A 14,535-nucleotide genomic window follows, 5' to 3' on the forward strand; every position below is an offset into this window, starting at 1 on the left:
TCCCTACAGTCTCGGCTTGGCTCTATTAGAGGTTTTCTATCCTGGGGGCAGGGGAATGCTTCTACCGGGAGACCCAGTAGGGGTCCAGTGAATTGAGGTCTATGGCTACCACATGGTCACTTTGGAATCCCCATGCCAGGTGACAAGCAGGCAAAGAAAGGAGGTATTATAGTGGTGGGAATTACTGACCCTGATTTTCATAAGGAGCTAAAGAAAAGTATGTCTGAACCCAAGAGTGTTACTTTAGAGCCTCATAATAATGGTGAAGAGGCAATTGCAGCAACCATGAGCCAACAAGAGCAAGGCATCTAAGGGTTCAGATCCTTTGATGATAAAGGTCTGGGTCATACCACCCAATCTAGACCAGCCGGAATGCTGGCCAAAGGTGAGGGAAATTTACAATGCTTGATGGAGGAAGGAAGGTATGAGCCCAGTTACAGCCTCAGGGCAAACTGCAGTAATGACTAGACTATCCTGCACAGAAGAGGAAGGACCTGGCCTATTTTTTTATTTTGCAGCACCTTAAACAGTGCCTGGCACATGGTAGGCACTGCGTATTTCTCGATTAACTGAGTGAATGCTAGAGTTTGAAAACAAGATGAGGTTGCAAACCAAGCCAGAATCTGAGCTAACAGACTTTTTTTTGGGGGGGGGGGGCAGAGGGGGAATGCATATCTTAAATTTAAATTTATTTTAAAATTACAAAAAAGTCTCCACTCAAGTTGGTGAAAAAATCTGAAAGCAGCAACAATGATCTTGCTTAATTACCAGGAGTCTAATGCAATTTATAAAATTGAACAAAATTTGGATGTGTGTCTTATGCCTCTGTAGACACGGGACCCCTTCTTTAGGTCCCTCTCTTTAGGGTCTGGTAGTATCATTATTGGGACACTTTCCAAAGCCTTTTTCTTTTGGACTCTATGCAAAATGATTCGATAGACGCCTGTGATGGAGCTTCGGGCATCTCTCCCTTGGTTATTTCGAATATGCTCTTCCGTAATGCCCAAGTGTTCTAAAGTGCTTTTAACCTCATTTTCTTCTTCTTTGAGGGTGCTGGTTTCTGACAAATGTTTCGGATCCAGTTGGAAAGGCTCCAGAGGGGTGGGGTACGGCACTCCTTGCATCCACTCATTGTTCATGATGGAGTCGATTCCGTACCTCTCGGCGGGTACCTGCTGGAGGACTCCCCGGATGAGCCGGAGGCAGGGCTCTGACACGTGCGGAGGCTCACTGTACGTTCCCTCCAGGATGCTCTTCCTCAGTCTGGCCACGGTCTCTGCCCGAAACGGCATGGTGCCCGTCACCATGAAGTACAGAAGCACCCCCAAGGCCCAGATATCCACATAAACGCCAACGTAGTGCTCGTCTCGAAAAAGTTCGGGCGCCGCGTAGGGAGGAGACCCACAGAAGGTGTTCAGCATTTCACCTTTTTTACTTACTGTGCTGAACCCAAAGTCACCCACCTTCACACAAGTATTATTGGTATAGAACACATTTTCTGCTTTCAGATCTCTGTGAATAATTTGGTTTTCATGCTGTGGAAAGAAGGCAAAGGGGGAAAAAGTCATCATTTTCAAAGTAATATACCAACATTAAAGATGCATCAGTTGCTCTGAAACAATGAGGTGCTAATGGAGTAACAACAGAAACTCAATGGAGATCAACTTAAGTCATGTCAGACCTCAGATCTTGAGAGCTGCCCTGTCATAACCCTTAGCCCAGGGTAAAGCCCACACCCTCCAGCAGACCAAAGGTTCTGTTCTGTGGGGTGAGGGTTAGAGTCTGTCCCACACATGTGGACTCAGGAATTAGGGCCAGAAGTAAGACCCAGATCTTGTGAAACACAGTGAAACAGTAATCCTTCGTTTCTGAGACCATGTATGGGTTTTTCTGGCTGAGAAATCTCTTGAGTAGGGCCAACCCCAAGAAGGTGAGGAGTCCTCTCCCAAGTCCACACCCCTGCTCCTTTGGGTGGGTTCCTTTATCGCTATGGAATTCAATAGAAGGGAGGATACTATGTTGGGCAAGGTTCTGGCAGCAGATCCAATCCCTACCCTTGAATTCTGGATCCAGACAACCTTGAAGACCCTTGACCAGTTTAATGCCAAGGGCTCTTGGGAAATGGTTTAATGTCACTTTTCCGGCTGGATCTCCTGTCAAGAATCCAGGCTTTGGAGCCTGACATCTTGGTTAATTCTAGATTCAGCTATACCGGCTGTGTATGTGAGTGTCACCTTCCTTCTTTGTAAAATGGGACACTGAGAACCGCCTCATAAGGCTGTTGTGAGAACTGTATGTGATGCTGTATCTATAGCATTCAGCATCGTCCTGGCACGTAGCAAACAAACCTGATAAAATTTGGATCTATGTCTATCATTCACCCTTCCTCTTTTTGGAGACCAGAGAGCTAGGAGAAATGTCAGGGTGTAGAGCCTCAGAGGACTCAGTCTGCATCCTCTACTGCTGGGTCCTCTTCTGCTCTCCCACCAGATCTCTTTTCCAAGAAGAATGTGCAAGACTGTGCCCGTCTGCTCCATTGCTTAGCATGGGTCTGGCTTATTCCCTGGCCCAGGGAAAGTTCACCCCAGCACAGGGCCACTTAGATGACAACCACAGGTCTGAAACAGCCACTACCAACACACTCAGGTTCCCCATGCTCACTTCTTTTTCCTCCCCGTCTCCCTCCCTGCTGCCATCTTGGGCCCCTTAGGTCACTAGTAACCTGCTAATAATTTGGCCAGGAGCTCACTGATCCCAGTTCTTTTGTTTTGTTTTGTTTTGCAGTACGCGGGCTTCTCACTGCTGCGGCCTCTCCCGTTGCGGAGCACAGGCTCCGGACGCGCAGGCTCAGAGGCCATGGCTCACGGGCCCAGCCGCTCCGCAGCAATGTGGGATCTTCCCGGACCGGGGCACGAACCCGTGTCCCCTGCAATCGGCAGGCGGACTCTCAACCACTGCGCCACCAGGGAAGCCCCGATCCCAGTTCTTGTCTCACAACATCCGAACAGAGGAGCAAACTAGAAACAGCCTCTCAACTAATATAGACACCAGACAAGTGTCTCTTCCTGCCAATTGGACTGAGAGCTGGGCAAAGAGGGCAGAAAACCTTTGCACTAACAGAGTGGTACAAGTAGTCATCAGGTCTGCAGGTCAGATTCCTCCTGTGTGCCCAGCGGGACAGCCAACAATAGGGAGGGCACAGGAGAACCAGTTCATGGAGGAACTGGGGAATATGCTTATGGAGTCCAGGTTTATCTAAAGACATAATCAGAGAACTAAAATAAGAATGACACGAGCAAGTGTTAATGTGTTGAGCACAGAGGCAGCAAGAGCTAGTGGGGGGCTTCCCTGGTGGCACAGTGGTTGAGAGTCCGCCTGCCGATGCAGGGGACGCGGGTTCGTGCCCCGGTCCGGGAGGATCCCACATGCCGCGGAGCGGCTGGGCCCGTGAGCCATGGCCGCTGCGCCTGCGCGTCCGGAACCTGTGCTCCGCAACGGGAGAGGCCACAACAGTGAGAGGCCCGCGTACCGCAAACAAACAAACAAACAAAGAGCTAGTGGGGTTCACCAAAGGCATGAAGATCAGCGCGGGCTGACCCAAGATTGAAGAAAGTTTCACAGAGAGACACAGAACTGAGCTGGGTCACGAAGTGTGGATGGGATTGAGGATGTGAGATGTGAAAAGAGGGGACAGGGCATCCTAGACACAGAATTAAGGAGGCAAGGCCAAGAAGCAGTGAGAAGCCAGCTCTCCGAGTAGTGAAAGACGGGGTTGGAGGAATGCATGTGGCCAAGGAGGGGGTGATGGTCATCTGGCTGCTCAGAGTGAGTCCTGCCAACTTCCGCAGAGGCCAGGAGGCTGCCGTGGAACTGGAGATCCCTGGGCATTGCTTCGGAGGCAGGGAGCACAATCCCAGCCAGACATCTGACTCTCGCAGAAGGGACTGCTGTCTGCCCTTGTAGGACTAAAGCCTTCGGGGATGCTTAGATGATGGTAAACTAAAGCCCCATGCTCCCACTGCGTGTAGAATGGGAGCAAGACTCTCCCTCCTCGCCCCGCTCACCATGTGCTTCACGGCAGACACAATCTGGGAGAAGATGAGCTTGCTTTCTGGTTCTGAGAACTTCCCTTCAGTGCTGATTTTCCCAAAGAGCTCCCCACCCCCTGCATACTCCATCACCAAGTGGAGCTTGGATAGAGTCTCCACGACTTCATAAAGGCGGATGATGTTGGGATGGTGCAGTTTTTCCATGCTGGAGATTTCGCGGGATAGGAGCCTTTGGGTTTTCTGGTCTAACTTGGTCTTGTCCAGGATCTTAATGGCCACCTTTTCTGGAAAAGAAAAAAAAAAGTCAAAGGATGTGCCTGAGTTCATAGCTATTTAGAACTGGAAGGAACCTAGTCCCTGTATTTCACTAGACACAGAGGTTAAGTGGCTATTTCCAGCTCAGAAAGCTCCTCAGCAGTAATGACAAACAGCAATTTTTGAGTTCAACATCCATGCTGGTCCCTTAGATCAGTGTGACTCTACCATGTACAGGTTTTAATGCCAACTCCTGCCTCCCAAGGAGGTTTCAGTTTGGTGAGCTTTATCCAGTTTTCTGGATAAAGTTAAAGCACCTTTATTTAGCCGACAGAGCCCCTCTTGATCAGGCCCAAGCTACCTATTCAGCCTTATGGCCCACCGCTCCTAACCACCTCCCCATGCACCCTGTAGTCTAATGTTACAGAACGTTTTGCTGTTCACTGAAAAGGTACAGGACATTCATGCCTGGGATCTTTCCTCTACCTGGATCTACCTGGATTATTTCCTCTCTCTGGCTCATCACTCCTTCCTATTCTTTACTCAGTTAATGCCGGATGAGTCTTCAAGGCCAGCCTCAGAACCAACCTCTTCCAGGAAGCCTTCTATGACACCTGTCCCAGGAAGATGATGACATCCAGTTTCTGTGTATTCTCTGTACTATAATTTCAGCACATTTACCTATAAATATTGACTCCTCATCTGTTTCTTCCTCCTACCCCCTTCCTTGCATGGGCTGTTTGATCTGATTTGACTTTGTCAGTGCCTGGCACACCATGTACCAGTACAGGAAACACCAGTGCTTGGTGTGTCTGGATTGTTGGGAATCCATGAAGAGTCGGGCACTGCAAGGTGCTGCTGGTGGGAGGACTAGTTGGTAAGATGGTTCTGGACTGTAGTTTGGTATTACGTCTTAAGAGTCTTTAAAATGGTCACACCCTTTGACCCACCCTTTTTACTTTTGGCAATTAATCTTAAAGAAATAATCTGACACATGTACAAGATTGCTTGTGTAAGAAGACTTCTCTAACACTGGGAACAGCTTAAGTGTCCAGCAAGTAAGATGGTTAAAGTGTGGTTCATCTATCTCTCTAATGGTACAACATGCAGCTATCAAAATAATCACGCTGATCTTTATTTATGGACATGGAAAGTTGCTCAGTAGAGAACAAGTGAGGAAAAACACAAATATGCATTTGCATAGGAAAAAATCTGGCAAGATATACACCAATATGTTTAGAATAGTTATTTTATTAATAGGGGGATCATGGATGGTTTTCTTTTTTTAAAAAACTTTTATTGTAGGAGTATAGTTGATTTACAATGTTGTGTTAGTTTCAGGTGTACAGCAAAGTGAATCAGTTATACGTATATATATCCACTTTTTTTTTTAAGATTCTTTTCCCATGTAGACCATTACAGAGTATTGAGTAGAGTTCCCTGTGCTATACAGCAGGTTATTATTAATCTATTTTATAGTAATGTATATATGTCAGTCCCAATCTCCCAGTTTATCCCCTGCTAATGGATGGTTTTCCTTTAATTTTCTTTTTTTTTTTTTTTACTTATCTGTGTTTTCTAATTTTCCTACAATTAATTATACAATTAACATAGATGGTGTAATAAAAATGGTTAATGTTTGAAAATGAATGAATCGCTACTCCGAAGTAACACTTCATTCATTTTTTGGTTCAAACTGGACCAGACTTTCTATTAGATAAGAAAGAATTTTCCAGGCAAATAAACGGGGAGAACGGGATGGCGGGCGCCTGTTTGACCTACTTGCAAAACAACTGGTTTGAGGAACTTTGGGCACAGTGGTTATGGGCCTGAAAATAGAAGCGGCTAGTTTAAAATAGGAGTGTTATCGGTTTGTTAAAGTAGGTCCATTAGGACTCCTGGAACTGGAAGACGAAGAGGCAGGGCTCGCTGGTGCCTGAGGTGGCCGCGCTTGCTCGGGTGGGGAAGGAGGAGGGAAGCTACACGGAGCAGGACGCTCAGGGCTCCCGCAACCTCCGCAGGCAATCCTCCCGGCAGACGGATGGACCGCCACGGCCGGTCCCCGGGGCGTTCTCGCCCCGCTGCTCGCGTCCTTTCTGCTGTTGAGGCTTTAGGATTAAGATTTCCCGCCGCTCTTTACCTGAAACAGAAACTCTGGTTTTGCGTAGCCTGGTAGGCGAGCTGTTATTCCAAGGGCTAGAATAATGAATTCCGTCCTTCAGCCCGGCAGCCTGCCTGCGGAAGGGGCCGCTGCTGCGGCCGGTCCTCGCCAGCGCGGGCCAGGCTTCTGCTTAGGTGCGGGTCCCTCTCTGCCGCCCCCTCGGCCGCCGCAGCTGCACGCGCGCTGCTCACCCTGCGACCGCCCAAGAATCCGGTTGGGGTGTGCGTCCAGGCCGCTGTCTCAAACCTCCCTTTAGGACAATCCTAGTTTTAGATGTTAGATTTTAGATTTATATTTGAGCGGTTCTTAGGAAAGGCTGCCCTCCCACGGCCGGGACCAGAGTGAGGCAGGAGAATGTTTGCGAGAGGAACTGCGTTCTGAAATTCTACACCCTTAGGCGTCCGATGTCTCACTAGTCCCAGCCTGTTTCCTCCGCTTTGTGATAAATCAGATTATAGTCATGCCGCATAACGTAAATGTATAATCATAAGAAACATTTGAAAAAGCCCTGGTGTTCTGAATTATGACTAAGTGGTAGAAATTGACGGCTCGTGAAGAACTAGGTCTCTAAGTCCACCCTTTCAACAAATGTTCAGGCAGTACCTACTCTGCACCAGACTGTGAAAAAGACAGACATGTTCCTACAGTCCAGTGAGACTCCAGAGAGACTTTGAAAAAACCCTCCTTACAAGCGTGGCACGTGTTAGGAAGGGGCGCACATGGGAGAACAGAGAGACCCCCGAGAAATGACACTTGCCTTGTGAACAGGAGGTGAGGAGGGAGGCCCAATACTTGGCCATGGGAAGGGGACAGTGTGCCAGGTCTGGCCAAGATGTCACGTTTGTGTTTGAGGATCTAAGAGGAGCCCACTCCGCTGGGCGTGGAGAATTGGCAGGCTGGGGGAAAGGGGTCCCAAATCAGCCTGCAGCATAGGCAGGCGTCACATTACCCAGAGACCTGGAAATTATTTCAAGAAATGTAGTTTTGGGGGTGGGAAGACGAAGAAATACACTCTCAGAGAAAAAAAAACTTTGCCGGACATATCAGTAAACAAAGGATGTTACAGCCATTAAGCCTTCACATTACAGCCGCTGAAGGCGAGGCCTGAGGGAACTCAGGATAGAAATGGGATGCCAGCCATCGAGCAGTCAGCCCTGCAGCCACCCGACCCCCCCTGCACCCTGGGGAGACTCAGAATGAGAAAGCGCAGGATACTGGCCCCAGATAGCTGAGGTGCACATCAAAGGAATGATTTCAATGAGCCCAGACTTTTGCATCTTCCCATACACAGAAAAGTGCTGAATTCCTTAACTTGCAATATCCGGTTTTCTTTAATTAACAGTAATCTTTTGAAGTTCTGACTACCTGGTATTTGTTGCAAAAGCTCCTATATACCCTGGCTCCCCCCTCACCTCTTCAGAGCCATCTGAGAGACTGTGTCCCCAGCTTAAGTCCTCAGTTTTGTCTGCTGAATAAAAGATAATTCTCAACTTTTAGGTTGTGCATTTTTTTTTTCAGTTGACATGGTGATGGAGATTGAGGTACAAACTTCCAGTTATAAAATAAGTCACAGGAACGTAATGTATAGTTCAGGGAATATAGTCAGTAATATTGTAATAACTGTATGGTGACAGATGGCTTAGCATGGCGATCATTTTGTAATGTATAAAAAGATTGGATCACTATGTTGTACACCTGAAAGTAATATAGTATTGTAAGTTAATCATACTTCAATTTTTTTTTTTTTTAAGTAGCCTTTATTTTTAGGGCAGTAGGAAGACACTACAAGGTTTTAAGGGATTGTCATAACCAGATATCCACTTTAGAATGGGAACTCTGGCTGCAGTGTGGGAAAGGGATAGGAGCAGAGCACACCTGAGGGCAGGGTGATGGTTTTGGAGGTGATGATAGCAACAGCAGGGAGAGGACTCTCTCAGTAGTGACGGAGAGGAGAGAGAGAGAAGTAAGAGAAATTCGAGAGGTAAACCTCCCCTGTCTCCAAATTTGAGGAAGAGACTGACACATTTCCTTAAACCAGGACTTGCAAACTCAAATGTCTCTAGAGGCCAGGGTGGAAATAGGGTGGATGGCTTATTGTAAGGCAATAGGGAGTAGTGGGGACTGTGGAGTCCTGAGAAGTACATGCCCCAGAGCAAAGGGGCAGCTGCTACTCAACTCCAGACAATTGTTACTGTTTGGGAGGTAGACTCAGTGTTATCAAATCTAATTTTTTTCAAGAGACATCTGAATTGTAATGCAGTCATTCTAATCATTAAGTGTCAGCAACTAATTCAAAATTTCAAACCTAGAGTGGACCAAGCAAAATCTGTCTTTGGGACCAAAGGGACAGTGGGAGGGAGCAGATATTAGAGCCTAGAGACTGTTGTGTAGAGAAAGCTACCTTGAGGGGAGCTGAGACGTCCTTCCAGAAGTACAGCTGGCCTGAATCAACCTCACAGTCAGGCTGGGGGAACAGATCTCAGGCTCTCCCTCTCCTTCCTTTGATCCAGTTCAAGGGCTCCCTACAAGCCAAAGCCAACTGGAACCCATAGGACTAAAGAGACGTGATGAAGACTGGGACAGAGAGCAAAATGAAGGGTGGGCAATGGATCTGGGGAAGCAGGTGGAAGATGTCCAGCACAGTGGGCTAGGAGGGTAAGAGAGCGGGATGCAGTGGAGCAAAAAACAAGGGGATGTACCCCGAGTCAGAGGGTCAGGGAAGATTTTTAACACTTTCCCTGGAGTCTAAGTGTTAACTAGAGGAAAGTAGGGGAGAAGCAATAAGGAGAGATTCTAATAGTAGGGTTGTATAGGAGAGAAGATAGTGAGGCAGGAAAGACCCTAATTCCTTAGGGTAATGGTCTATACACTTTTTTGATTAGCTTCCTTTACTAATAAACATTTTTGAGCATTGCTCTCTATGTATATTTATTTATAAATTATATGCATGCACTACTAATATACACATTTTAAATGTATGTAATCATGGAAATTAAAAACATGTAATCACAAATAAATATAGAAAAGAAGTTCTAATATTTTCTTCCCTCATCCCAGTGGGCACCCCCATGGGTATGTGCATCCTACTTTGGAGACCACTGCCTTTGAGGGATTGAAAGAAGAGAGTGGAGCTGGCACATGGGGAATGAAGGAAAAGATAAACCAAGACGAGGCTGGAGAGTCAGCCAGGGCCAAAGTCTGTGAGTCATATTCTGGACCTCAGATTAAGGGCACTGAGAAACCACTGGAGAGTTTTTCTTTTCTTTTCTTTTCTTTTCTTTTCTTTTATATTGGGGTATAGTTGATTTACAATGTTGTGTTAGTTTCAGGTGTACAGCAAAGTGATTCAGTTCAGTATATGTATATGTTCTTTTTCATTTCATTTCCATTTTTATATAGATGTATTCTTTTTCATATTCTTTTTCCATTATGGTTTATCATAGGATATTGAATATAGTTCCCAGGGCTATACAGTAGGACCTTGTTGTTTCCCATTTAGGTTGTTACATAATATTGAGTGGTGTTCCCTGTGCTATATAGTAGGTCCTTGTTGCTTATCCACTTTAAATATAGCAGTGTGTATATATCAATCCCAAACTTGCTAACTATCCCTTGCCTGCACCCTTCCCCTCTGGTAACCAAGAGAAACCACTAGAAAGTTTCAAGCAGAGAGCGAGCTATATGACCAGCCTTGCATTTTCTAAAAGACCGCTTCTGGCTGCAGTGCAGAGGATGAGATAAATATGGATGAGGGAGACAGATTATAGCAATATAATCCAACTAGGAAAGGGTGAGATATTTAGAAGGGAGCATCAATGGCACTTGGGGTTCAGCCAAGGGTTAGGGTTGAAGAAGAGGTAAAGGTTTCTGGGTTGAGGAATGGGGAGGGTTGGTGGTGTGCACTGGATGGGCATCTTTTTTCTTTTTCTTTAAAATTTATTTATTTATTTATTTTTGGTTGTGTTTGGTCTTCATTGCTGTGCACGGGCTTTCTTTAGTCGCAGCGAGCAGGGGACTACTCTTCGTTGCAGTGTGTGGGCTTCTCACTGTGGTGGCTTCTCTTGTTACGGAGCACGGGCTCTAGGTGTGAGGGCTTCAGTAGTTGTGGCACGCAGGCTCAATAGTTGTGGCTCGCAGGCTCTAGAGTGCAGGCTCAGTAGTTGTGGCTCACGGGCTTAGCTGCTCCATGGCATGTGGGATCTTCCAGGACCAGGGCTCGAACCCGTGTCCCCTGCATCGGCAGGTGGATTCTTAACCACTGCACCACCAGGGAAGTCCTGGAGGAGCATCTTTATTGTTGTTGTCATGGCTCTGTGTACTGCCTCAACATCTCTGGTCTCTCTCATCATGTTTTCTCAGCTGAACCACACCCTGGTTAAATCCAACCTCCCACCTACTCTCTGCCTACACCCATGCAGTGACCATGAAGGCTTGTCTCCCTTTGAATTCATGATCTATAATCTCAGGTGCGTCTTTATTGCTCCTGGCAGACACACTATATTTCCCTGGTCCAATAGCGCCCCTACACTTTTAGATGACGCTTTCATGGCTTCTCTTCTCCCGTCAAATCTCTAATACCTTCTCTCTCTCCTCGCTCATAGCTGATGACTTTGATTTCTATTTTATCGAGTAAAGAAAGCCATAGAAGAGAATTTCTTCAAGTTCCTTCTGCCACTCCTTCCAGCCTACCTGAATCTGTGCCCATAAACGCTGTCTTCCTGTTTCCCTGGGTAAATGGTCCCTGCTCCTATCTAAGGCCTAGCTAAGGCCCCTCTACGTGTTGAATAGATTCCATCTACTCTCCTCTGCTCAAGAACAGGCGCCCACAATTTCTTCCTTCTCTCCTGCGTCATGAGTTTTAACCTTTCTGCTGAATCTTTTCCATCTGCATACATTCGTGCTATTTACCCATCTAAAAAAAAAAAAGTCTTCCCCACAAAAATGCATACATGTTACCAAAAGACTTGTACTAGAATGTTCATAGTAACATTATTCATAATAGCCCCAAATTGGAAACTATCCTCACGTTCGTCAACAGTAGAATGGATAAATAAACTGTAGTGTATTTGTACAGTGGGCTGCTATGTAGCAATAAGAATGAAGCATCTAAACTACATAAAATAATACGGATGGTTTTCTCACTTTTTTTTTTTTTTTTTTTGGCCGTGCTTTGCTGCTTGCACCAGGGATCGAACTCGGGGCTCCGGCAGTGAGAGAGCCAAGTCCTAACCACTGGATCACCAGGAAAGTCCCCAGCTTTCGCAAGTTTAATATTGAGCAAATGAAATAAGACAAAAGAAGATATATTGTATGATGCCATTTATATAAAGTTTTACAGGCAAACACAATCTGTGATGTTAGAAGTCAGGGTAGTGGTTATACTTGGGGATGTTGTAAATAGAAGGGGGGATAGGGGAGCCTCTAAAGTACTGGGAATGTTCTCTTTTTTGAACTCGGTGGTGGTTATATGGGTCTTTTTAGTTGGAAAATTCATTTAACTGCATATTTGTGATTTTCATACTTCTTTTTGTATTTATGTATGTTAAACATTAAAAAAAGTTTTTGAGAAACCACAAAAAACCTCTCTCGACCCCACTTCCCCCTCTAGCATCAGACTCTTCTCATTCTCTTTGTAGCAAAACTCTCTTAAAGAGCTGGTTCTATGTCACTGTCTCCAGTCCTCCCCTCATTATGTCTTGAACCTAAGAGATACTGCTACCAGAAAAGCTCCTCTCAGGGTCACCGATGACCTCCAAGTTGCTAAAACCAATGGCCAGTTTTCAGACTTCATCCTTCCTCCTAGAAACACCTTTGTCACTTGGTTTCTAGGAAAACACACGCTCCTGGTTTCCCTCCTACCTCTTGCCACTTCTTCTAAGGCTCCTTTGCTGTGTTCTTTTCATCTGCCCAGCCTCTAAATGTTCGACACCTGAAGGCTTAGTCCTTGGACATCCCTACAATTTCCTCAACAATTCCAGATGCATAAATACACCTGCCTACAAGACCTCTCCACTTGGTTGTCTCAGTTTGGCTTCTTACAGAAGCAGATCATGAGGCAGTGATTCAGGTGCAAGTAGTTGATGAAGGAGATGGTACCCAGGAAACACTGGTAGGAGAATGAGGAAAGGCAGCCAGTTAAGGAAGTGTTACTAAGCGAGTTACCAGTTAATCCTGCATGGCTGTTAGCATAACTGACATCATCTCGGCCTCATACAATTCCTCCTGTCCTTCCACTGACCCTACCCAGGACTGTACTATGTGGCAAATCACTTCTCAGTCAAGGGCTTTGTAGTTAACAGATATTGTTTAATGATCGGTAGGTCCAGGTGGCCTCTATGCTCTGTTAGTTCCCAAATAATGATGAAGACCGCCGACATTTTCCTGGAACCCACGAGACTAGTTACCCAGTCAATCATCTTGACTTAGGAATGTACTTCCTGTTTTCAAGGGTACTCCCATACCCTAGGTTAGCTATAAAATTGCCCCAGTGGCCCTTCGGGCGGTGCAGAGGATAGCTGTGAATGCTTCCAGATCTTTGTTGGCCAGATCCTGATCCCACCTTGTAAGGTACCCTACAATAAACTGATCCATTGAGTATATGGAGCTACCTGCCTCATTTTTCAGTCTCAAGATGACTTCTCAGCTCGATGGGCATCTTTTGTTCCCTCCGTCTTCCAACGATCCTGCTGCGAGTTATCGTTTGAGTTTTATCATGAGAAGAGTGAGAGAGCTGGGGTATTTTTACATCAACTACTGCCAGTAACTAGTTGTTGGCTGTTCCTGGCAGACATTAATTCCCCTCTATTTCCCACGCATGCAGGAACAGCAGCTCCAGCAGCTAGAGAAAGCCCAGAGGCAAAGAGATGGAGAGACTGGCATTTGAAGGTCTGGCCTGCATGCACTGAAATGGTACGGCCCAAGGAGACACGGGTGAGGCACCAACAGCCTCTGCTGTGCATGTGTAACAGGCACGCCCAGCATAACACGTCCAATACTGATCTCCCCCACCCCAAACCTGTTCCTTCTACAGTCCTCCCAGTTTCAGTAAATGGAAACTCTATTCTTGCAGTCATCCAGAACAAAAACCTTGAGTATTTGACTCTTCTCTTTTACACTCCACTTTCAATCTGTCAGCAAATCCTGTTATCTCTACTTCTAAATACAGCCAGAATCCAGCCACTTCTCAGCCTTTCACTGCTCCCTTCCTGGTCCAAGCCACCATTCTCTCTCGCCTGGATTATTCCGATAGGCTCCTAGCTGATCTCTCCTTTTCTGCCTTTGACCCCTTGCAGCCTATTTTCAACAGAGCAGCCAAGGTGATCCTATTAAGCGTAAGCCAGGTCGCGCTGTCACTTCTCTGCTGCCTCAAAGGGCTCGGGGTTTCCCTCATAGGAAAAGCCAAAGTCCTGACTTTGCCGTACTGCATATCAACCCTATGTGGTCTGGTCCCTGCCACTCTCTGCTGTCACACGCCTCAGCCGTTCCTAGAGTTTTACAGGCACTCTCCCACCTTGGCGCCCTTCTGCCTGCTGTCCCCTCTGCCTGACCACGTTCCCCCATGGACTCCAAGGCCAGTTTCCTTATTCCCTTCAGTTCAATGATCACCTCCTCAGGGAGGCGGTCCCTGGCCATTTTGTCTAAAACTGCAGCCCCCAATGCTCCCTCCCCTCCCCTCTGCTCTATCTTCCTTCCTGCCCCTTATCACTACGTAGCATAATGAATATTTTACTGGCTTACTTTTGTCTGTCTCTCCCTGCTAGAACATAAGCTCCACGGGACAGATTGTTGTCTATTTTGTTCACTTCTGTATCTCCAGTCCCTAGAACAGTGCCTGTTACACGGGAGGTGATCAACAAATATTTGTTGAATAAATGATCTCACTTAATGCTCACAAGAGCCCAGGATAAGTATCCCCACTGCAGTGTAACTCAAGTTTGCGCCTTGCTTTTTCATTTATTATCGTGTCCCACGCATCCTCCATGTTACCACAGACTCTCCACAATTGTGATTTTTAATGGCTGTGTGACTTCCATCCAAGTGCATATGCTTTAATATCCTTGAGCATTCCTG

At 46.4% G+C, this 14,535-nt stretch overlaps 1 protein-coding gene across 1 annotated transcript in view; it reads right to left on the reverse strand.

Annotated features, from left to right (window-relative positions):
• Positions 1–671: 671 nt before the first annotated feature.
• The window catches only part of NIM1K (NIM1 serine/threonine protein kinase), a 22,018-nt gene continuing 8,154 nt past the window's right edge, over positions 672–14,535 (reverse strand). The window contains exons 2-3 of the mRNA XM_007461749.1: positions 4,065–4,333; positions 672–1,535 (exon numbers count right to left, since the gene is read on the reverse strand). Of these exons, the coding sequence (XP_007461811.1) occupies positions 786–1,535; positions 4,065–4,333 (1,019 nt within the window). The 3' untranslated portion in view covers positions 672–785. The remainder of the gene's footprint in view (positions 1,536–4,064; positions 4,334–14,535) is intronic.

This window comes from Lipotes vexillifer, unplaced genomic scaffold (genome assembly GCF_000442215.2).
Source record: "Lipotes vexillifer unplaced genomic scaffold, Lipotes_vexillifer_v1.1 scaffold1361, whole genome shotgun sequence".
Taxonomy (NCBI): Eukaryota; Metazoa; Chordata; class Mammalia; order Artiodactyla; family Lipotidae; genus Lipotes; species Lipotes vexillifer.